This window comes from Ovis canadensis, chromosome 6, assembly GCF_042477335.2.
Source record: "Ovis canadensis isolate MfBH-ARS-UI-01 breed Bighorn chromosome 6, ARS-UI_OviCan_v2, whole genome shotgun sequence".
Classification (NCBI taxonomy): Eukaryota; Metazoa; Chordata; class Mammalia; order Artiodactyla; family Bovidae; genus Ovis; species Ovis canadensis.
In genome coordinates this window covers 35552380-35577664 of record NC_091250.1, presented here as the reverse complement: position 1 = coordinate 35577664, position 25285 = coordinate 35552380, and the positions used below count along the sequence as shown (strand labels likewise).

The following is a 25285-nucleotide window of genomic DNA, read 5'->3' as shown; positions in this document are numbered from 1 at the left end:
GAAAATGCCACTGATAGGGCTAACCCACTCTTACATAGTGCAAAGAACTCAGCTGGAATTGCTTCTTTCATTTGCAGACCAACCAATCCTGGGTCTAGAGCCACAACCACCTCCTTATCTAAATCTCACAGGTGATGCCAATATTTCTCTGCCCTAGATCATTCCAAGGCCAGGTACCAGGCAACCAGAACCACTCCTATAGCCCAAAGCCTGCTGGAATTATTTTAACTGGCTAGTCCTAAACATTTTACTCTGCCCCCAGCTCTTTCTCTGTGGTTTCTCACAGAAACTCCAATAAAGACTCTAGGCTTGACTTTTCCCTTGCTCCTTCCTGCCAAATGACCCAATCTCACTGATTCCACTGTGATCCTGCACGACATACAGTGACCACTTTTCTAGAACCTGTGAGTATAATAAACCTCCAAGCTTCATTCTCTTTTCCTCCTGTGGCTGCACTGTCCATTCCCTACCATACCCAATATGGATATTCTTACATATGGCTTATACCATCCTGCACTTACTTCTTGCTTTTCTTCCATTGCATAGAGGAGATAATTCCAGGCCTCCCTCTCTTCAATGTGGAACTATAACATGGGAAGCCTGGGACATTTATGGTGTATGGTCATCGATCGGGAAAAGGAAAATCTAGATGTTTCAACTAAAGACAATAGTAACAGAATTGAACTGGGAATTCTTTTGAAGAAGAGACTGTAGCCTCCATGAGCATGTGTAAATGTAATGTAAACAATTCTTCCCTACTCTTTAGGATGTTGCTTCTGACCCAAGACAATACTATTGAGAAACAATATCCAGGCCTTAATCCTGGGCAGGCTCTTGTAGAAGCTGTTCCAGTCTTTAATGCATTTGCCATCAACTTCTGATATTTTCCAATTGCAAACTGAAAGTGAATTGTAGTTAAAGTAGCCTGAAGGGATATTAATTAGATTTTTTCCCATTAATCTTTTGAGAGGATGTCCTGTCAGCAATGAAGCATTTCACTGTTAATCAGAAAATCAGCTGCATATGCTGGACTGTAGAAAAGATAAATCTCAAATCAGTCAATTTTGCACTTGTCAGCAGCTCAAATGAAATATTTGTTGGAGCTAGGGTATAAAACTGTTACCCAAGAGGAAGATTCTATTCCATTCATCACACATATATTGAACTCCTTTGTACCCAACACTGTTAGAGATTGCAAATGCAAAAAGTTCTAAATTCAGACAGTTTGGGTTGGAATTCTAGTCCTATTAACATGGGTAAGTTTCTTTAACTTCTTATATTAGGTCACAGAGAGATTCCAAAACATAGCATCTTAAGTCAGAGAGTCATTTATTTCTCTCTCTTATAATCGTCCAGATGGGCTGTGCTGCACAAGATCCTCCAGGATCCCAGTTCCCAGTTTTATGCTGTGTTTTTCCCTAAACATATTGTCTTTATCTGCCTCATTAAAGCTGGGTCACTGCCATGTCTTCAGTCAAAGTCCCAAGGACAATGTTGTAAGCCAAGATTCAGAAATGAAATGTATCACTTCCACTCACATCCTATTTGCCCAAATTTGCCATGTAACCCAGTTACTGGGGCAGAACCAGCTGCAAGGGAGTCTGGGAAGGGCTGTCTCTACCAGGGCAGCTGTGTGTCCATCTTAAACTAAAAGTGCAGGCTCTATTGGTAGAAGGTCAACATGGGGAATGTTCAAAATGCCTGCCACACCTCTGGAACTTCTTTTTCTTTATCTCTAAAATGAGGGTTATCATAGTATCTACTTCATAGGGTTGTGTAAGACTTAAATGAGAAAACAGAGACAGGTTTTAGCATACGTGTCTAAAACAGATTTGAAAGTGAAGTGAAAGTGTCAGTCACTCAGTCACTTTCTAACCCTAGGGACCATAGCCCACCAGGCTCCTCAGTCCATGGATTCTCCAGGCAAGAATACCAGAATGGGTTGCCATTTCCTTCTCCAAGGGATCTTCCCAACCCAAGGATTGAACCCAGGTCTCCCACACTGCAGGCAGGCTCTTTACTGTCTGAAAACGTAGTTAGTGTTTAGTAAATGTTACTGGTTATTATTATTAAGAAAAAATACTTCCTTTCCAATGCTTGCAATCCACCAATGGAGAGAATTGCCTAAATCATTAACTAGTGAGGGCACATAGGATGGCACAATTAATTTTCGGGAGTGGAAAGAACAGGAATCAGAGGACGGAGTTGTAGCAGGGGTGATAGCTGAGCAAGTCCTTAAAAAAAATAAACAGGAATTTGCAGAGAAGAAAAGGGACAGCAGCATATTCCAGCAAAATAGCACAGCATAAGAAGGCTTGGAAATAGGAAGTGGAACCGGGCAATATTTTTCATGTCATGATCCTTGAAACTCTTATTTTAGCATCATCTGGGTGCCAGCCAGGACACACAGAGTAAAGTAGTTGGTCCTTGAAAACTACATTTCAAAGAAATCTGTCCAAGCATTATGCTTCAAACTGGCTCAGAGCATAGAGCTCCTAGAGCAGAGGGTGATGAATTTTGTGCGGATTACAAAGAATGAGGCTGCCTATTTGATGAAAAGCTTTGCAGATAAACAATTTTAAAGGACTTAAAAATATTAAAATAAAATGTCACCATTTTCTATGCATTCAGTTCTAAGGTCAACCATGTAAACTAATGGATGTAAGAACTGAGAATAACTTCAGTTATTAGCCAGTACCAAACTGATTATACATACCATATTCCATAAAACAGGTGTGTGTTCACACAGATTTTGCTGATACAAAGCTGGTTCTGATCCTTTTCTGTATAATTTTGAATGTCAAGAAATATTTCTCATCATTAACAGAATAATGTCTTCTTAGAAACCGCCAGAAGCACATAAAAAGCATATTTTTCTGAATGCTAACAGGTATACATGTAAGATACCAATGACAACAAAAAACCGAACACATGTGACCACAATCTTAACTCTGCAGAGTTTTCCTACCAGAACTGTTTTCATTAAGATTATTCATCATCTTAAAATTTGAGTTGATAATGAATTATCATATTTCTTTAGCCAAGACCCTAAGAATATTTTCTGAGTAACCACTGGGAAATAAATTGGGATAAATCATATCAGCAAAATGATAAATTCTACTCAATAGCTCAAATTTTTATTTTAATTTTTCATTTTATTGATTATTTTATAGACCTAAAAATGCAGTGTAATTTAGAAGAACACATATAATACATGCCATTATATGCCACTCGAGAGGGAAGTTTTACATCCCACAGCTATTGTGACTAGGTGAAGCAATGTGAAAAGCACCACACAGCTTTGCTGCACTAATTGAACATCAGTTGTATCGTGTGCTGGATAAAGAAAGGACTGTGTTAAGACAGTCAGTCAGCATCGTATGAAAAGTTTTCTTCTAAACAAGGAGTTTTCTTGTAACATGCTGGGCCAATATGGTTTGTGGTTTTCTTAAAAAAGAAAAAAACAGATTCCTTTGAATTATAAAAATAAATAATTTCATCTATATTTTAGGTGAGAGACAATACATTTAACAGAGAAGAAAAGCTATTTCGATCTTTAGAAAAGACTGTGAGGCACTGTGTGAAGAACATTTCATTCTGTCTCCAACACATACAGGTGGGTGAGACACCACTGTTTTTCAATGTTTCTCTACAAGAAGGTCCTGATGTCTCTGGTTTTAATAAGGAGTAGATGTGACTGTTCATTCATTTATATGATGACACCTATTGTACCAAATTTGGGAGGCTCCCAGGTGCTGGTGAAGGAAGCAAATACAAAGACTTGGGTTTTGCTCTCTGTCCCCTTCCTCTTCCATCCTTCCCCTAATCTAAGTCATCATACAGTGGGGCAAGCATGGTTCACATGCTTGCCACATGGGGCTGGACCATTAGCATAGTTTCTTTATAATATGCTAAATGGCAGACAAGGTAGAAACGTTATTTGTTTGATTATACCAACATATGTCTTTCCTGGCCCTAAAACACATATTTGCAAATTTAAGATTAGGACTGAGAGAAAAAAGAAAACCAAGAGGGGGAAAAATAAAACTAGAGAAATTAAAAAGTAAAAAGTGCATAATCTAAAGGCCATAAGCTCAGTTCAGCTCAGTCTCTCAATTGTGTCTGGACTCTGCAACCCCATGGACTGCAACACACCAGGCCTCCTTGTTAATTGTCAACTCCTGGAACCTGCCCAAACCTACATCCATCAAGCTGGTGATGGCATCCAACCATCTCATCCTCTGTCATCCCCTTCTCCTCCTGCCTTCAATCATTCCCAGCATCAGGGTCTTTTCTAATGAGTCAGTTCTTCTCATTAGGCAGCCAAAGTATTAGAGCTTTAGCATCAGTCCTTCTAATGAATATTCAGGGTTGATTTCCTTTAGGATTGACTGGTTTGATCTCCTTGCTGTCCAAGGGACTCTCAAGAGTCTTCTCCAAAACCACAGTTCAAAAGCATCAATTCTTTGGCACTCAGCTTTCTTTATGGTCCAGTTCTCACATCCATTTGTGACTACTGGAAAAACCACAGCTTTGACTAGATGGACCTTCGTTGGCAAAGTAATGTCTCTGCTTTTTAATATGCTGTCTAGGTTGGTCAAAGCTTTTCTTTCAATGAGCAAATGTCTTTTAATTTCATGGCTGCAGTCACTATCTTCAGTGATTTTGGAGCTCAAGAAAAGAAAGTCTCACTGTTTCCATTGTTTCCCCATCTATTTGCCATGAATTGATGGGACCAGGTGCCATGATCATAAAAACCACAAAAACCCACATGTGCATCTCAAATTAAGCTGTAGGCTACCTCCCAGTCAACCCCAAAATGGAGATATGATCACGCAATTTTAAGACAAACCAAATACCTCTATTTATTTTATAACTGGTAGTTTGTAACACCCCCTTTACAGTTCTGATCCTTCTCCAGGGGATCTTTCCCACCCAGGGATCAAACTCATATCTATTGCCCTGGCAGGTGGATTCTTTACCGCTGAGCCACTTAGGAAGTCCTAGTTAATAAATGGTCCCTTCCTATTTTCTAGTTTTTCTCTTGGATATGTTTTGGAAGATGTTTGCATGCTTTAATAGACAATCATACCAACAGAAGATTAAGCTGACAGGCACAGTGATTTGGAGACAAGGTTCTATGTTACATAACCAACAAGCCATATTCTTTTTTTTTTAATTAACTGGTGCAAAACCTGATTTTGCAGTCAGATTTGCTAATCTCTTCCTAAAGCCCTGACTTCTATGAAAGGAAAATCAAACCATAGTTATAACATCCAGAGGGCAGTGGAAACCCTGTGCCTGATACACTTTTCAAGGAGTCAGTGCCTCCTGGGAACATCTACAGAAAAGTCTTATATTTCCACTAACTGATTCAACAAAAGTGTGATCATCTTCTCTTTAAAGAGAAGATTAAATTCATCAAGGAAAACTGATGACATAAATCAAAGAGGAGTGATTTTTAAAATACGAGATCTGTAAGAATTGAATGATTAAAAATAGCCAATGAGGGAACTGAAGATGGACTCTACTTAATAAAAAAAGGTGTCATACCAACGGAGCAATATGAGAAACTGACAAAGGGAAAAGTAAGGATATAGGTCATAACAAGTAACCTGACTGTGCAAAGGGTTTACAGAATTTTTCCTTCCCTTTGTCTTTTTCTCTTGGTGGTAACAGTTATATTGATGAAGTGCACATTTGGGATGCACTTCCTTGTACTCACTTCAGAACTTAGCACTTTTGGTAACTTTGTTCTTGGCTTCCAGGATGCTATGCCTTTAGCTCTGCAGAGCATGATGGAGCTCCAGGAGATTTCACACAACAAAGATGAGGAGGAGAGCAGCTATTCAGAGTCTCCAAGTAATGCCCCAAATCCCTCTGAAGACTTTGTAAGTTGTTTATATTCACAGGTGAATGCAAATGGAAATAGTAGGGTGAGAAGAAAAGCTGCTTTTCATTTACTTCTTTGGAACTAAAAATAAAGCGTGCAATAAAGCAAACACTAATGTCAAAATTAGTAGATTTAAACAGGAGTTTTTTTTAATCATTAAATATTTTGAAGTGGATTTGTGAGGCTTTTATTATAACCAAAATTTAAGAGGCCTCCAGACTGTGTTTGTAGGATATCCAGTGTCTGTGCAGCTTTTAAAATCAACATTTAGTTTAAGTCTGCAAATGGTATATTAGGCATTTATTAAGTTAGGAAGCTGTGATTTTCTTAGAGGAATCTCTGGAAATGCCTAGAGTTTTTACAGAAGGAGTGAAGATATTCCGTGAGGATGACTTTTATTAACATACTATACACTGGAATGTAAGAGAGTAATAGTCGCTCAGCTGTATCCAACTCTTTACGACCCCATGGACTGTAACCTGCCAGGCTTCTCTGTCCATGGAATTCTCCAGACCCGAATACTGGAGTGGGTAGCTGTTCTCTTCTCCAGGGGATCTTCCCAACCCAGGGATCGAACCCAGGTCTCCCATGTTGCAGGCAAATTCTTTACCATCAGAGTCACCAGGGAAGCCCAAGAATACTGGACTGGGTAGCCTATTCCTTCTCCAGGAGATCTTCCTGACTAGGAATCAACCAGGCATCTCCTGCATTGTAGGAGGATTCTTTACCAGCTGAGCTAACAGAGAAGCCAAGTAAGACCTTTCTAATCAGAAGGGGCTTTTGTTTAAGAGTCGTAGGTCTTCTGTTCTGTGGTAAAATACTTGTTTCCTAAGAATTATATAAAATATACAGAATTATAAAGCAAAAATTGGGAATCATTAAAAACATGCTTGAGGCAAGAAAGTATTTGGGCAACAAACTAGCCTGAGTAATATTTATTTTAATTTAGTATCTTGGGCTAGATAGGTATTATTATTTCATAATAATATTTCAAGTATTACATAAAAGATATAATAAACTCCTCCATCATCCCAAAGATCCTTGAAAATGACATTTTTTTTGTATTGGTATTATTGGCATTTGGGGTCAGATGAATCTTGATTGAGTGGCCCTTGGATTGAAGGATATTTAGCTTTCCTACCAGGCTCTGAACCCCAGTAAATGTCTGCCATCTCGTATTTTCAAATCCTGGGAAGTGATACAACACCCACTCCAACAGAAAAACACCCAGAGACATCTAGCTTTCCTGGCACTGGGTAATGGAAAGTCATGATTACATCTGAAACTAACATGGTAGATTAAATGGATGGGAGAGAGGAAGCGGGTGGGAGAGGCAAGGAGAAAGGAGAGGGTTTTTATAACACGTTAAATGGAAAAAATGTGCCTAGTTCTTTATATGTTTTCTGGACTTAATTACAGTGAGCACATTTTAGAAACGTCCTCATGGGTTTGCTCTCTGGTTTAATTCCAGCTCATTAAGGTGATAAATATTTATTGAACACCCTTTAAGACCGTAGTATATAGCTTCCCCATCATCAAGCATGCTCCAGAACCTGACAGAATGAAGAGATAAGGTGTCCTTCCCTACCTTGCATAAAACCACAGGGATGATAAATTAGGCTAAATTAGAAAGCTCAATATAAAAGTACCTTTGTATGAATAAAGTATATTAAACTCTTTTTAAAAAAATCAAATATTAAGCACTCACATCTATCTAAAGGCAGAGCAATTGTTTTTAATCTAACCATGAGAATATCTATCTACAGCTTTTGTATAGCACAAAATATTAGAATAAAATCTGATTCTTATTTGTTCCAATAGTAATTCCTATGTACAGATGAACTGGTTCATGTCTGTGGGTCACAGAACATATATAACTATATACTAAAATTGCAATTAGTGGAGTAGGAAATGGCAACCCACTCCAGTATTCTTCTCTGGAAAATTCCATGGACAGAGGGGCCTGGTAGGCTATAGTCCATGGGGTCACAAAGAGTCACACATGGCTGAGTGACTGAACATTGTAATTAGATTATTCATCCAGCTATGTCACAAACACAGTAATTCATCCCAGAACAGTAAACATATTCTTTGCTTAGTTGACAGACTCATTAAATAATCTGCAGGTATATATTGATTGTTTTATAAGCTAGATATCAAATTTAATCTGTGCTGGCTATTGCTGGTGCCAATATGAGATTGGTTTCCCTCCTCTTCTCCAGTTCCCATGAATTCAGACAAAGTTACCAGAGGTCATGAGTGCATGCTAAGTCGTTCAGTCATGTCTGACTCTTTGTAATCCTATGGACTATAGCCTTCCAGGCTCTCTGTCCATGGGATTCTCCAGGCAAGAATACTGGAGTGGGTTGCCATGTCCTTCTCCAGGGTATCTTCCCAACCCAGGGATCTAACCCAAGTCTCCTGCACTGGCAGGCAGGTTCTTTACCACTAGCACTACCTGGGAAGCCCTACCAGGGATCACATAAGTTATTTAATACAAACTGCTGCTCAGATGCTGATTCCCTAGAACATCTTTCAGGGTGCAAAAGAGAAATCTTTTTCCAAATTGCTATAGCCTAATCATGATACCCAAGCATATATAATAAAGGGAAATGTTGGGTAGTCAGCAAACATAGGAGACTTAGAACAGAGGGGAGGCAAGAGGAAACAAAAGAAATTAAATCTAGACTGCTCAGGTGCTGGCATGGAGCTAGACAGGGATTCAGTGTTCATTTTCAATGCCTCAGACCCACAAATATAACAATTTAGGACACAGGATCAGCATCAGCTTAATCCTGCAAGGTATTTAAAGAGGAAGCAATAACTATCTAGCCATTTCTGTAACAGAAACAAAATACCTGTAATAAGGGGGTACTCTCTGTATCAGTTCAGTCGCTCAGTCGTGTCCGACTCTTTGCTACCCCATGAATCACAGCACGCAAGGCCTCCCTGTCCATCACCAACTCCCGGAGTTCACTCAGATTCACGTCCATCGAGTTAGTGATGCCATCCAGCCATCTCATTCTCTGTCGTCCCCTTCTCCTCCTGACCCCAATCCCTCCCAGCATCAGAGTCTTTTCCAATAGGTCAACTCTTCACATGAGGTGGCCAAAGTACTGGAGTTTCAGTTTAGCATCATTCCTTCCAAAGAAATCCCAGGGCTGATCTCCTTCAGAATGGACTGGTTGGATCTCCTTGCAGTCCAAGGGACTCTCAAGAGTCTTCTCCAACACCACAGTTCAAAAGCATCAATTCTTCGACACTCAGCCTTCTTCACAGTCCAACTCTCACATCCATACATGACCACAGGAAAAACCATAGCCTTGACTAGACGGACTTTAGTCGGCAAAGTAATATCTCTGCTTTTGAATATGCTATCTAGGTTAGTCATAACTTTTCTTCCAAGGAGTAAGTGTCTTTTAATTTCATGGCTGCAGTCACCATCTGCAGTGATTTTGGAGCCCCCCAAAATAAAGTCTGACACTGTTTCCACTGTTTCCCCATCTATTTCCCATAAAGTGATGGGACCAGATGCCATGATCTTCATTTTCTGAGTGTTGAGCTTTAAGACAACTTTTTCACTCTCCACTTTCACTTTCATCAAGAGGCTTTTTAGTTCCTCTTCACTTTCTGCCATAAGGGTGGTGTCATTTGCATGTCTGAGGTTATTGTTATTTATCCCGGCAATCTTGATTCCAGCTTGTGTTTCTTCCAGTCCAGCATTTCTCATGATGTACTCTGCATAGAAGTTAAATAAGCAGGGTGACAATATACAGCCTTGATGTAGTCCTTTTCCTATTTGGAACCAGTCTGTTGTTCCATGTCCAGTTCTAACTGTTGCTTCCTGACCTGCATACAGGTTTCTCAGGAGGCAGGTCAGGTGGTCTGGTATTCCATTCTCTCTCAGAATTTTCCACAGTTTATTGTGATCCACACAGTCAAAGGCTTTGGCATAGTCAATAAAGCAGAAATAGATGTTTTTCTGGAACTCTCTTGCTTTTTTCCATGTTGCACTACCAAAATTAACCAGCAAGGTAGACAGGGAAGGGGTGGGGGTGTAGGTGTGGGAAGAACAGGACACAGCCTCTCCTAAGACCAACTGTCCTCCTTTTATTGCTAGCAAAGGAAGCGAATGATATGTGCATTATTAATAGTACAGGTTTGGTAGTCCAAGGTGGAGAGTACCTGCAATGCTATATTTGGGAGGAGCTCCACTTGGCTCTGAGATTAGAAAGAAGGGGAAGGGGAAAGTGTGGAGGGAGATGACCCCACTGACAAAGCCAATGGTTGTGGAGGGAAGGCGGGAGCATAGTTTGGGTGTGCAGGCTTCAACTTGTGTATTCTTCTTCCTGTTCACTCTTCAGTTCCAACCTTAGAGTCTAGAGTTGCTATTTTAGGTCCTTGAACAGGTTTAGCTAGACAAAAAAAAAAAAAAAAGTTAAAAAGAAACACAACATGATCCCTTGCTCTTCAAACTTGGCTAGGTACTTTCCTGCCTTCCTTTGTGCTCCAGCAAGGAGGAAGTAAGCTATTGATTACAGCCCCGGGCTTGGTATCTGGTGTTCCTCTCCGTGATGGCGTGGTTCTGCTCTTTTGGCAGGCAGCTCATTTGCAGAAGCTCGTCCTGACGCCCCTGTCAGCCCTGCTGTCCCTGTTCCCAGGGCCTCAGAAGCTAATCCAGAAACGCTATGACAAACTGCTGGACTATAACAGCTACTTGCAGCGGGCGGCGGCGGATGAGTCAGACTTGGCCAAAAGGGAATATGAGGCCCTCAATGCCCAGCTGGTGGAAGAGCTCCAGGTGTTCAATCTGGCCGCGCGGAAGATCCTCCTCAACTGTCTGTGCAGTTTCGTCACCCTGCTCAGGGACCTGATGACCGTGGCCCAGCGGGTTCACACCGCCACGGTGCCGGTAAGCACAGCTCCAGGATCTGTCAGAAACCACGCCGTGCAAAGCAGCCTACTCAGAGCGTGCTCGAGTGTAGTGTGCATGTGTGTGGCGTCCGTTTTAACTGAAGCCAGTCAGAGAGTGTTCTGCTCCTTATCCCTCTTCCCCACAGGAAGCTGAAAGCAAGCTTCCTGGTTTGGGTTTACTGTGACTTACTCACACGGAGTTCTTTTTGGAGATTCCTTTTCAAACACCGAACATCCTTCAGCTTGGCTCCCTTTGTTGGCAGAACCAATGTAGCTCCATCTGCCTGATGCGATCTTGAAGCTTATCAGTTTATATTTTGTATTATCTTCCTATTCAACAGTTTCTAAATGTTAACCATGACTAAGACATGGATCCAAAAATAAGGCCATCTCAGTGTAGTGACAGAAATAGGATAGCCGTCAAAGTCTTTGTTTTGCTTTTGTTTTCCTCTGAGGAATAGAAGCCTGATGTGTGTCTGTGTGAGAAATATGTGCATGTATATGAGCATATATCTAAAACAGGGCTTCTTGGTGGCTCAGCAGTAAAGAAGCCGCCTGCAGTGCAGATGTGGGTTCCACCCCTGGGTCAGGAAGATCTCCTGGAGGAGGAAATGGAGATCAATCCACGCCCGTATTCTTGTTGGGAAAATCCCATGGTCAGAGGAGGCTGGCGGGTTACAGTCCATGGGATCACAAAGCCTCGGACAGGACTGAAGCGGCTGAGCATGCATGCATATATAAAATGTAGATATTTTAATACATAAAATATATACCTATACCTATATATCTTAACTTTCCATTAGGGTATAATTTTATAATCATTTTCTGAAGAAGAAGAAGAAACATATTTACAGCCTAATTTCAACTTGAAAAAAATTAGCTTTGTTACCTGTCCTTTCAAGTATATTACTTATCTTTCAGCTGGTTAGATATTTAATGGACATTTGGAGAAAAATATGTTGTATAATCAACTTTTAACTTATCTTCTGAATTAAGTTGGATAAATAGGTGCTACATTTACTTGGCTCAAGAGAAAAACCTATATAAAAATGTATAAGCAGCCTCACACCCATTCTGACTCCAAGCCACCTCATCTCCTGCTCTTACCCCCATTGACACTAGTTTATTTTTATTGTGCCATTAAAAGTATAATACATGCAAATATATATTTTATTTCTCACCCAAACTATAGTACCCTTCTGCCGCTTGTGTTTAACATCCATGTCAGTACATAGCCTCATCATTTCTTTTACATCTTTATATGTCTACTACATGCTGCTACTGCTACTGCTAAGTCACTTCAGTTGTGTTCGACTCTGTGCAACCCCATAGACGGCAGCCCACCAGGCTCCCCCTTCCCTGGGATTCTCCAGGCAAGAACACTGGAGTGGGTTGCCATTTCCTTCTCCAATGCATGAAAGTGAAAAGTGAAAGTGAAGTAGCTCAGTCGTGTCCGACCCTTAGCAACCCCATGGACTGCAGCCTACCAGGCTCCTCCATCCATGGGACTATAACAGCTACTTGCAGATTGGGATTTTCCAGGCATGAGTACTGGAGTGGGGTGCCATTGCCTTCTCTGGTCTACTGCATAGTTGTACAATATTTTTTGGTAACAACTTTATTGAGATATAATTCACATACTATACACTCCACCTGTTTAAAATATAACAATTCAATGATTTTTGTAGATTCACAAGAATTGTGCAGCCATCACCACAATTTTAGAAAATGGTCAACACTCCCAAAAGAAACTGTGCCATTAGCAATGACTCCACTTTTTCCCTAGCCTCCCCAGTCCCAGACAACCACAAATCTCCTTTCTGTCTCCACAGATATGCTTATTCTGGACATTTGGTATAAAGAGAAATTTACAACATGTGGTTCTTTGTGACTGGCTTCTTTCACTTAGTATAATGTTTTCAAGTTTTGTCCATGTTGCAATGTGTTTTACAACTTAATTCTTTTTATTGCCAAATATTACATTCTATGGGTATATCACATTTTATTTATCCATTCATCAGTTGGTGAACAATTGGGTTATTTCTACTTTTTGGCTATCATGAATAATGCTGCTATGAACATTCAAGTTCTTAATAGATATGTTTCCATTTCTCTTGGGTGCATATCTAAGAGTGGAATTTCTGGATCATAAGCTAACTCTATGTTAACCTTTTGAAGAACTGCCAGTCTGTTTTCTGCAGTGGTTGCACTATTCTGCATTCTCAATAGTAATGATTGAAGGTTCCAATTTCCTCAATCTGTCTTTTTATTATGACTGTCCTAGTGGATATGAAGTGATAACTCATTGCGGTTTTGATTTGCATTTCTCTGATCCATCCCCTATTTTAATTTTTTAATTCCTCCCCCATTTTTAAACTTCTAAAATTGAAGTGTAGCTTATAAGATTATATGCAGTAAAATGCATCTATCTGAAATGTATATCTCAATGAATATTTGCACATATATGCATCTGAGTTACCACCACCCAGATCTAGATATAAGCCTTTTGTGGTTCCCTGTTAGGGAACTATAATTTCCAGATTACAGTGCTCCAAAGGTAACCACTCTTCTGACTTATATTACCATAGACTGTTTGGCCCAGTTTGTATTTTATATAAACGAAATCACACAGCATGTATTCTTGTGTATATTAATCTGTCCCTACTGATAGATATTTGGGTTATTTACAATCTTTTTCTATTACAAATAGTGCCAGAGTGATTTTATATGTTAGCAAATGTATTAATATCTTTAGGAGAGATTTCTGAGTGTCCACTAGTGTGTGGATCAATCTGATCGCAATTTCATTTGAGAACTCCTGGTGATAGCCCTCAGCAGGTCTTTTCTCTTGGGTTGTTCAGAATCTTCAGAGATGTCCTTTTAAGTTTTCTGTCTAAAGGGTAATGGTTGACTGTGAAGCCTGGCTGGCAGGGTCTCTGGATCCAGTCTATATCCACTCAATTACCCTCTTTCTAACTTGGGTCCCCACTGTCATTTGTGCCTAGTGTCCAAGTCTAGAGACTCTCCATTTTACCATTTGCAGAGAAGAAACTTCCATCTTCTTCTAAAGTATGAAAGTCACCAAGATTCACTGAGATGGAGAAAGAATCTTGGGATCCAACTGCTTCAGAACAGTTCCAGTTGTCTATATCTGCATAACAGTTTCCACCAAACATGGTGGTGTGAAACAACCAATGGTCACTTATTACTATGGTCTCTCATAGTTCTGGGGTTCACTGGGATCAGGTAATCACTCTCAATGTCTCAGTCAGATAATAACTGGGGCTGAAGTGTCACAAAGATTTTCTCAGGCCACTGTCTAAGGTTGGTGGTTGGATGATGATAGAGACTCAAGCAGTTGGAGATTGGAATAGCTGGGGTTGCATAGATACCCCACTCCTTCCACCCCACTCCCACTGGATCTTTCAACATGGCCTTTTAATATGGTGAAACCAGTGCAACTGGACTTCTTCTATAGTGACTAGAGTCTCCCTAAACTGTCCCAAGAAAAATGTATCATTTCTACCTTTAGGTACTACAGTTGGCTTCAAGCATCTCTGAAATTCAGAATCGAGTACTAGAAGAGGTTCAAAACCTGAATTTTGTAAAGGATAACAATGCTACCTTTATTGAGAGGAAACTTAGTTTTGAAAAGAAGAAGCCTGTGCAGACTCTGGTGAGTTTGGTAGCATTCAGTAACAATGACGACTATCACTTGTTTTCCTTGTTCATAGTATGTTATTTTTCATATAACTTATTTCATTCTAATATCTTTTAATTACCTACTTATTACACATGAAATTTCTCATTTATTTCTACCCTCTGCTCTGTGAACTCCATAAGGTCATAGGTTTTTATCTGTTTTGTACAAGATGTATACAGAACAAGTGCCTAAATGTGCTTGATGCAGGTAGGCACTGTATAAATAGCTGGTAGGTGAATGAACAGAATTTTGTAGAGCAAAATCATTACAGTTTAAACCTTACATTTTTCTAGATAAGGAATCCTATTCTGCAGAGATGAAGTGGCTTTCCCAATGTCACTTAGTAGTAGAGCTGGGACAGGGGCCAAGCCTCTTGACTCCTGCCTAATTTACTAATATTATTTCCCAGAAAAATACATGCACATATTCATTTAATTAATTAAATATTATTTATCAAGTGCTTAATACATAAGTGCTTACAATATTGCAAAAAATTTAAAAATGTTCAACAACCAAGAAGGATTAGAACCTCTGCCTTTTTATTCTCAACCAAATTTCCTTTCCTCTCGACAACACTGCCCTCATGTGCTAACTAGAGAATTTTTCACTGCATAAGTCAGCTAAATACTTTCACAATAATAGCCTGATCTATGCCTCAACATTGAAATAATCCCAAATTAATGTATGGCTTCCATATTTAAAAAAACCTCCAGAGAATAAATACTTACCAGTATTTATTTGTGAGGATTTCATTATACATCTGTCTAAACGAAAATCTCTCCTAACTTTCCAGCCAGAAGTGCCACGCCAGACGGATACTCACCGCTCCAAACTTCTATCCACATACAGCACAGAGGAACTCTACCAAGCTAAGCGCAAGTGCAATGCTACACAAGAATATGACATCAATCTTCTGGAAGGGGAGTTGGTGGCTGTGGTGGAACAGAAAGATCCACTGGGGAGTACCAGCAGGTGGCTTGTTGACACAGGAAGTGAGTTTTTTGCATAAGATGCAAAGAACTTCCACCTCTCTACTACTTGAGATCTTCCCAGGGGCCTGCCTCTGTGTGCTTCTCCAAGTGCAACCGTTTGGAAAGAGTATATAAATAACCTTGTTTCTTCTTTTTATTTCCTCCCTAGTTATAAAAGGATATGTGTATTCCTCCTTCCTAAAACCCTACAATCCAGCAAGAGTGCAGAAGGTGGATGCTGAGAACAGGTTCTGCGACGATGATTTTGATAACATCAGCCTCTTTGTGTCTTCACGGCCAGCCAGGGACAGTGTCACAGGCACCCCAGAAGGTAGCATAAGTGGGAGCAGCTCATCTCTTAGTGGAACATGTGGGAAGTCTGAAACAAATGGTACTGATGTTGACAGTTTTCAAGAGGCAGATGAACAGGTAAGAATTTGAACCTTGGTGTAAAGATGCATGGCTGTTCAAATCATGAAACATGTTCTCTCTTACTGTGAGACTCTGGAAGTGTCAGCTTCCGTTTTGTGTACCTTTTTCAAGGGATTTAACTCTCTGAGCTTGTTTCCTCAAATGAGGAAAAGTGAAGTCACTCAGTCGTGTCCGACTCTTTGCAGCCCCATGGACTGTAGCCTACCAGGCTCCTTTGTCCATGGGATTTTCCAGGCAATAGTACTGGAGTGGATTGCCATTTCCTTCTCCAGGGGATCTTCCCAACCCAGGGATCGAACCTGGGTCTCCGTCATTGTAGACAGATGCTTTATCGAGGAAAAGAAGACAGTAATTCCCACTTGGCCAAGTTGATGTGAGGATTAGAGATAATGTGTAAGTGAGCTATTTATGAATCGGTTGTTTTTAGTCTCTAGCATAACACGACCACATAATGACATATACTATATACTGAAACTTTTAAAAGCTACGATTCCCCCATTTAACCAGTGCAAAAGTCTATTAGCATAATCCTTTCCCAAAATGGTAAGTTAACTACTATATAGGGTTCCTTTTGCTACCTCAGAAAGTTTCAATATATTTGTTAATCCCCAGTGGTGACCAGTTAACTGGTTCCTTTTTTTAAACTTGTTTTTTTTTCTTTAGTGGCTTTTTAATTAATATTACCTTCTTTAAAAAAAAAAAGGTTAATACATGTTATTTGTGAAAAGTTAAAATAGTAGAAAAATATATGTAAATTAAAAGTAAAGGTCTTTATTCTCTCCTCAGTCCTACTTTGCAGAGATAATATGCAGGTATATCTTTTCAAATACTGTATTTATATGAGTATATTTATACTTACATGAGTGGGAACATATATGTTGTACATAAGTTTTTTTCACTTAACAATACATCTTAGAGACAACCATACTCAAATATCTACCTTCTTCCTTAACAAATTCTTCATAGTACTTCATTATTCAGATATATCATAGTTTATGTAACTATTACCATAATAATAGACATTCAGAATATTTTGAGGTTTTTTAAAATTTCAAACAATATTTCAGGCAAGATGGTTATTCATCTATTTTTATACACTTAAATGAGTTTATCTGTAAGGCAAGTTCTTAAAAGTACTGGAGCATCAAAGGAGATATAAGTCTTGATACACAGTGCCATACTGCTCTTCAAAAATATTTTATCTGTTCAGTTTCTTTCAACAATACACGAATGCTGTCCAATTCATGTTCGAAACTTTAAAAATGGTTTTATTAAGCACTTACTTGCATATCATAAAATTTGTGCAATTTAAATATACAATTCACTGACTTTTAGTATATTAACAGTTACCTGAATCCAACTTTAGAACATTTGCTTTACCCTAAAAGATTCTTTGCACTCATTTGTAGCCCTTCTTCTTTCCCACTTTTAGCCCCAAGAAATCTTTAATCTACTTTTTTCCTCCATAGATTTGCCTTTTTTATATTTTTTGTATTAATGAAATCACACAGTATGTGGTGTTTTACAGACAGCTTCTCTCACTTTGCATAATGTTTTTTGAGATTCACCCATGTTGTAGTACAGATATGTAGTTTGTTGCTTTTTATTGCCTAATAGTATTTTATTCTTCGAACATAGCTTATTTTGTTTATCCATTCACCAAATGATGGATATCTGGGATAGCTTCTATTATGAATAATCCTGCTATGAACATTTTTGTGCAAGTCTTTGTGTGAATTTCATTTTTCTTGAGTGGAATTGCTTATTGGTACCATTAAATCTTTAGAAAACTGCCAAGCTGTTTTTCAAAGTGATTGCACCATTTTATGTATCCAACAACAATCTATAAGGATTGTGAACTGCAGTTGCTTCATATTCTTGCCTTATTGCCTATTTTTTTTTTTTTATCACAGCCATCTTAATGGAAGTGAAGTGGTATCTCATTGTAGTTTTGATTTACATTTCCCTAATGACTAATGCTGTTGAATATCTTTCATGTTCTTATTGACCATTCCTGGTTTTTTGGTTTTTTTTTTTTTGATGAAATGTCTTTTTGGGTATTTGCCCATTTAAAAAATTGGGTTCACTTCTGTTCTTATTATCCAGTTTTAAGAATTCTTTATTTATTCTGGATACAGTTCTTTATCAGATATGTAATTTGCAAGTATTTTCTCCCAGCCATGGCTGATTCTAAGCTCATCTCTACATTCCTGTGTGTTTTTACCACTTTCCTGTCTTGAAGTTTCAGAACCCTTTTTTCACTTATTCACTCTCTTAGCTTATTCAGAGTTTTAATAAGACTATATAATGTTACAATACCAACTGATTAATGAATTTTTAATTTAAGTGAAATCCATATACTTGATTAAATGTCCTGGCTGACTTTGCCTTACCTCAATAACCTGGAAGGACAGACATTGGAGGATGAAATTTGTGAAGACACCCTAAAGCTGGTTTGATGTTGAGTTCCTACTTTTTACTTGGCTTTACAGGAACTTTTAGATTAAGTGCCTCATTTAGGCTCAGCATGGATTTTGTAGTTTAAAACTGCATCTAGTGCCTACTAGCTGCTGCTACTGCAGAGTAATTAATTGCTTTGAGTAATCCTGTCAATATGCATCATGGGAATTAGGTCCATTAGAAGTTTCCATTACTGAGGGGAAAAATAAGAATTTTCTTTTGCTCAAAACAAAGTATATTAATGATATCTTTCCAAACTGCCGTTTGTTCTCCTTTTCCTCTGAGTTTCAAACCAATTCCAAATAGACTATGGTGTCATGGATATAAATACAAATATTATTACTGGTACAACTGAACTAGAAAAGGCAGCTTGGATCTGTGAACACATAGGATCCCCTATACCCTTCCTTTGACTTGAAATAACCCAACTCAAATTTCAGATTTCTTCCATTAAATAATAATGACATGGTCTGTATTAGTTTTCTGTGCTGCATAACAAATTATCACAAACTAAGTAGCTTAAAACCACATAAATTTATTATCTCATCATTTTCTTGGTCAGAAGTCCAGACCACAGCTTAGCTGGGTGCTTTGCTTGGAATCTCATAGTGCTGCAGTCTAGACATTTGCTTGGCTGTGCTTCTTTCCAAAATTCAAGGTTCTCTTCCAAGCTCATGATGATGGCAGAATTTAGTTCCTTGTTCCAGTAAGACCAAGGCTTCCATTTTCTTGCTGGCACAATCTTTGGTACTTCTCAAAGAAGACCACATTTAATAATGGCTGAAATCCAGTTTTAGAGGGAAGTAATGTCTGAGAATCAGTGCTCTTTTCTTTTTCCATGTGAACAATACTGAGAACATAATTTTTGACTTCTAAAAAGTTGGTTGTTTTGTAATAATTCTAGATTCACTATCTGATCCCCTCTCTTAACGTTTTTCAACTGCTTATAATAATGCTATATGTCTAGCATGTAATCATTTAAAAAGTGCTTCAAAAGTTAGCAGGCTGTAACATAATGTATCTAGTCATTAAAATGATGCTTTAGAGAGCTATTTATTGACATGAAAAGATTTTAAAATATATTTTGAAGTGAAAAACAGGTTGCAAAAATTATGTGTACTATAATTACATACTTAATACCACTTTAGGTAGGTAGGTAGAAAGAAACAAAGAGGACAAGGAAGAAAGGATAAAAGAACAAGGTATTCATAGAAATTGGGTAAATTTTTCTGTGCTTACCTTTATTTGAAACTTTTTTCTTTTACAAAAATTACTTGCATGATAACAATTCATATTTGTTAACTAAAGAGCATGAAGGCTTGCTTTTGTGGATGAGAGAGAATGAGCATTTTTCACACAATATGACTATCTTGGCTTCCTGTGCTAATATGATATAATATTGTAAATGCTCATTTTGCAGATTTTTAGTTTTGGAAAGGAAGATTAAAATATGATTTTAGTTGTTGCCAATTAGAGAGCTGGGATGAAATCAGTAAAATGAGATTCAGTGAAGATAGGTAATGTGGCTCACTAAAGGAGGAATAATTAAATGCACAATTATAGAATAAGGAAATGCTGAATTGGCAGTGGCACCACAAGGAAGGAGCTGGTGGTTGTAAACAGTAACCAATAAACTGGGTATGAGTCAATAATACAATAATACAGGGTGTTATTAAAAAAGGAAATGTTGTGGAGAACTGGATTGTAGTCACAGAATATTGTACATAAAATGAACCAGAGCTTTATATATTGCAAAGAAGTAATTAATAAAATATATTTTATTGAATGCCAAGGAAAGGATCAGATGCTTATGACTTAAATTTCCAAAACTGCAATAAATGTGTCTGGATCAAAACATAGTAACATTGAAAGTTGAATGATATGGCTTGGAACAATGAAAGCATTTTTTAAAAAGAGAGAAAACCTTTAGCTCTTAAATCCATAACAAACTGAAAATTTCTAACTTGTAGTCTAATGTTATCAACTACTGTCTCTTTAAAAGCAGATTTACTTCCATTTTGAATATTTATCTTATATTAAATGGAGGTACAAACATATCTAAAAATTGAAAAATTATCATCCTAAGGTAACTTTGGACTATGATCATCTAAAGTATTCAAAGTATATAATTTTGTAATTTAACTTTACAATTTTATGAGTGTTTATATTGAATGTTTAAAATATAAGCTTTGCTAGGTAGATTTCATATTCCCCTTGAGAGTATATGTCCCAAATTGAAAGACCACCACAAATATTTAGGAATCATATTAGTAGGTAACCTGACTTGATAAAAAATCTATAGCTGCACTGATAAAGTATGTATATTATGTATGCATGCTAAGTTGCTTCAGTCGTGTCCGACTCTGTGTGACTCTATGGACTACAGCCTGCCAGGCTCCTCTGTCCATAGGATTCTCCAGGCAAAGATACTGGAGTGAGTTACCATGCCGTCCTCCAGGGGATCTTCCCAACCCAGGGGTCGAACTCGTGTCTCATATCTACCTGCATTGGCAGACAGGTTCTTAACCACTAGCGCAACCTAGGAAGCCCCATAATATGTATAAAAATTGCAAAAGATGACTAGCAACTACTAATGTGGGCTCTTAAAGATTATTTCAGAAGCTGTATTATAATAGATCATATTCCTGAAAGCTTTTGCAAACCATATCTTCCACTCTGTTCTTATGTATATATTCAATGCCTTTACTTTCTAAACAACAAAAACAGCAGCAGCAGTATATTAGAGATTCCAGCCCCTTTCTACAAAAATACACTCTGCACATCCTTGTTAGAACAAGTTTGGTTCCTAAAGTACCATGAGAAATGAATGAAGCACACGATTTGGAGTTGGAAGGTACAGTCCAAATAATACCAACTAGCTCTATGATTAGGACCATGTTGCTTCTCCAAGTTTCATCTCACAGGGTTGTTAAGGATATAGCACATTTGACATGTAAACTGTTGTGAGAGCTATAAAAGGTGGTCATTATTGCTACCATCTCTCACCTGAGATGGGAATACCAAACCACCCTACCTGCCTCCTGAGAAATCTGTATGCAGGTCAAGAAGCAACACAACTGGACATGGAACAATAGACTGGTTCCAAATAGGGAAAGGAGTACGTCAAGGCTGTATATTGTCACCCTGCTTATTTAACTTATATGCAGAGTACATCATGTGAAATGCTGGGCTGGATGAAGCATAAGTTCGAATCAAGATTGCCAGGAGAAATATCAATAACCTCAGATATGCAGATGATACCACCCTTAGGGCAGAAAGTGAAGAACTAAAGAGCCTATTGGTGAAAGTGAAAGAGGAGAGTGAAAAAGTTGGCTTCAACCTCAACATTCAGAAAAGTAAATCATGGCATCCAGTCCCATCACTTCATGGCAAATAGATGGGGAAACAAAGGAAACATTGAGAGACTTTTTGAGCTCCAAAATCACTGCAGATGGTGATTGCAGCCATGAAATTAAAAGTTGCTTGCTCCTTGGAAGAAAAGCTATGGCCAACCTAGACAGCATATTAAAAAGCAGAGACATTACTTTACCTGAGAGTTGGACTATAAAGAAAGCTGAGCACTGAAGAATTGATGCTTTTGAACTGTGGTGTTGGAGAAGACTCTTGAGAGTCCCTTGGACTGCAAGGAGAGCCAACCAGTCAACTCTTAAGGAAATTAGTCCTAAATATTCATAGGAAGGACTGATGCTGAAGGTGAAACTCCAGTACTTTGGCCACCTGATGTGAAGAACCGACTCCTTGGAAAAGACCCTGATGCTGGGAAAGATTGAAGGAGGGAGGAGAAGGGGATGACAGAAGATGAGATGGTTGGATGGCATCACTGATGCGATGGGCTTGAGTTTGATTAGGTTCGGGAGTTGGTGATGGACAGTGAAGCCTGGTATGCTGCAGTCGATGGGGTCACAAACAGTTGGACATAACTGAGTGACTGAACTGAAATGACTGTTACCATTCCATTGCTGAAGAATCTATGGCATTTCCCTTTTGGTTTTCTCTTTACAAGCAGAGACATTATTTTGCCGACCAAGGTCCATCTAGTCAAGGCTATGGCTTTTCCTGTGGTCATGTATGGATGTGAAAGTTGGACTGTGAAGAAGGCTGAGCGCCGAAGAATTGATGCTTTTGAACTGTGGTGTTGGAGAAGACTCTTGAGAGTCCCTTGGACTGCAAGGAGATCCAACCAGTCCATTCTGAAGGAGATCAGCCCTGGGATTTCTTTGGAAGGAATGATGCTAAAGCTGAAACTCCAGTACTTTGGCCACTTTATGCAAAGAGTTGACTCATTGGAAAAGACTCTGATGCTGGGAGGGATTGGGGGTAAGAGGAAAAGGGGACGACAGAGGATGAGATGGCTGGATGGCATCACGGACTTGATGGATGTGAGTCTGAGTGAACTCGGGGAGTTGGTGATGGACAGGGAGGCCTGGCATGCTGCGATTCATGGGGTCGCAGAGTTGGACAAGACTGAGCGACTGAACTGAATTGAACTGAACTTACTTCTTTAAATTGCAAAATGATACATACCCACCAATCTGTCTTGTATGTATCTTGTATGACTCAAGATATCTTGTGTGTTCTTGTATGACATCCAAGCCTTTCAGCCTTACTTTCAAAACAAACCAACATATATTTGAATTCCTACTATATATCATTGATGTGGTCAATGGAGAAAAGTTAAAATGTGGCTCCTCTCCGTGAGGTGCTCATGCTAGAGCTATTGAAATGATACATGTCAGTGGTGTCAGAATACCATCAAAAGCTATATAGTTCAAGTTCTAAAGAACAGCTTATGCTGTATCTGTACCACTGACCCTTGAAGAACTCTGGGGTGAGGGAGCTGACCCCTGGGCAGCTGAAAATCCACAAAAAATTTTGATTCACTCCTAATTGTCTACTTTGACTAGAAGCCTTAAGGATGATACAAACACTTGATTAACATACATTTTATGTTTATGTATTTTATATATAGACATACAATAAAACTGAAAAAATGTTATTAAGAAAATCATAAGGAAAAGAATACATTTAAAATACTTTACTGTATTTACTGATATGTAAGTTTATGTCATTTGTTTACCAAATGAATCACTTCTTAATACATCAACATTATATAATATAAAGCAAATGTAGTTTTACTTGCATTACTAATGCTAGACATCAGAAATGAAAAAATTATATAAAAAAGAAAATCATATTTATTTACAGGTATAACAATTTATGCATTGAAAACAAAGCAGCACTCAGATTGTTTTATGGTAGCCTAATATAATCAGTATGATTGCTTCACAGTAGCCTAACCTCAGAGAAGGCAATGGCACCCCACTCCAGTACTCTTGCCTGGAAAATCCCATGGACAGAGGAGCCTGGTAGGCTGCGGTCCATGGGGTTGCAAAGAGTCGGACACGACTGAGTGACTTCCCTTTCACTTTTCACTTTCATGCATTGGAGAAGGAAATGGCAGCCCACTCCAGTGTTCTTGCCTGGAGAATCCCAGGGACGGCGGAGCCTGGTGGGCTGCTGTCTATGGGGTCACACAGAGTTGGATACGACTGAAGCGACTTAGCAGCAGCAGCAGCAGCAGCAGCAGTCTAACATTCACTAATGACTAAATCATAAAATTTTTTTGGCATATAGTATTACAGTCATAGTCATAGTATTGGGTGGGCCAAAAAGTTTGTTTGGGTTTTTCTGAAAAATCCAAAAAAACCCAAACAAATTTTTTGGCCCACCAGTACAAACTGGAAATGTTACACTTTTTAAAAAAAATCACTTACCTGTGATGACAGGCTGATATGCAGTCTCTTCAGTTATGAGAGGCATACTGAATGGTAATATAATTCTTTGAAAGCAAAGTTATAAAACAGTAAGAAAACTAACATTATTAATTTTTGTTAAATATCACTCGTCTTATGCTTTAGTAATTTAGTATTTTATGCATTCATGACATTTTTAATTTTTTCAATATTTCTTAACTATGTGGTTCATCTGTGAGTTTTTTCAAATAGTCACAAATCTCCCCATTTTGTTACAATATATTTACTGAAAAAAAGTGTGTAAGTGGATCCACTCAGTTGGGTATTGCCCAAGGATCAACTGTAGTCCCCGCTCCACAACCCAGCCTCCTGCTCAATGGATTTATCTTATTTCTCATTTCCTTTTTATCCTGACCCTCAGTTTTGAGAAAGCAAATCTGCCTGCCTTTCCCATGTACTGTTTCCGTGTATTCATCTCTGTACCTTTGAACAGGAACTATCTACCCTCTTTATTAACTTTGTGTCCTATAAAAGGTTACTTCTTCTAAAACCAGCTCATAAATTAGCTTATATATATTTATATGCACACACACACATATATATATACACACACATATATACACACATATATATGTGTGTGTGTGTATTTATCACCTGCATTTGCATGGTGTTTTTTTTTTGTTTTGCTTTGTTGTTTTTGCATGTACCCCCATTTTTTTCTGGCATTTTTTTCCCCTAGTGGGGTTATAAGTGCTCTGATGATATAATATCTGGCAACTAATAGATACATAGTAAATTTTAATTAAATAAGTGAATGAATAAATATTGTTAGCTGACTGCTTAATTTTATAACACAACTAAACATTTTTATTAATAGTCTTAGTGGAAGAGGGACTAAACACTTATTTAGAGGCTTCTTATGCATCTAATAATTATCAAGTTTTCTTTTAAGATTAAATAAAAATTCTGGTCAATTTAAAATATAAATTTAATACACTGTCATTATAAAAGTTTATAAAATAAAACAAAAACAAACGAAAAATTTAGTAATACTTCTAAATCTTGGAAATCTTTATTATGTTTGTGTAAAATTTTAGGTTCTACTTCTAATAATTATACTATTCAAAGAAAACCATCT

At 38.3% G+C, this 25285-nt stretch overlaps 1 protein-coding gene across 1 annotated transcript in view; it reads left to right on the top strand.

The window, feature by feature from the left end:
• ARHGEF38 (Rho guanine nucleotide exchange factor 38) overlaps positions 1-25285 on the top strand; it is a 148125-nt gene that overhangs the window by 120582 nt on the left and 2258 nt on the right. The window contains exons 8-13 of the mRNA XM_070292438.1: positions 3512-3616; positions 5769-5891; positions 10494-10805; positions 14340-14483; positions 15304-15502; positions 15651-15910. Of these exons, the coding sequence (XP_070148539.1) occupies positions 3512-3616; positions 5769-5891; positions 10494-10805; positions 14340-14483; positions 15304-15502; positions 15651-15910 (1143 nt within the window). The remainder of the gene's footprint in view (positions 1-3511; positions 3617-5768; positions 5892-10493; positions 10806-14339; positions 14484-15303; positions 15503-15650; positions 15911-25285) is intronic.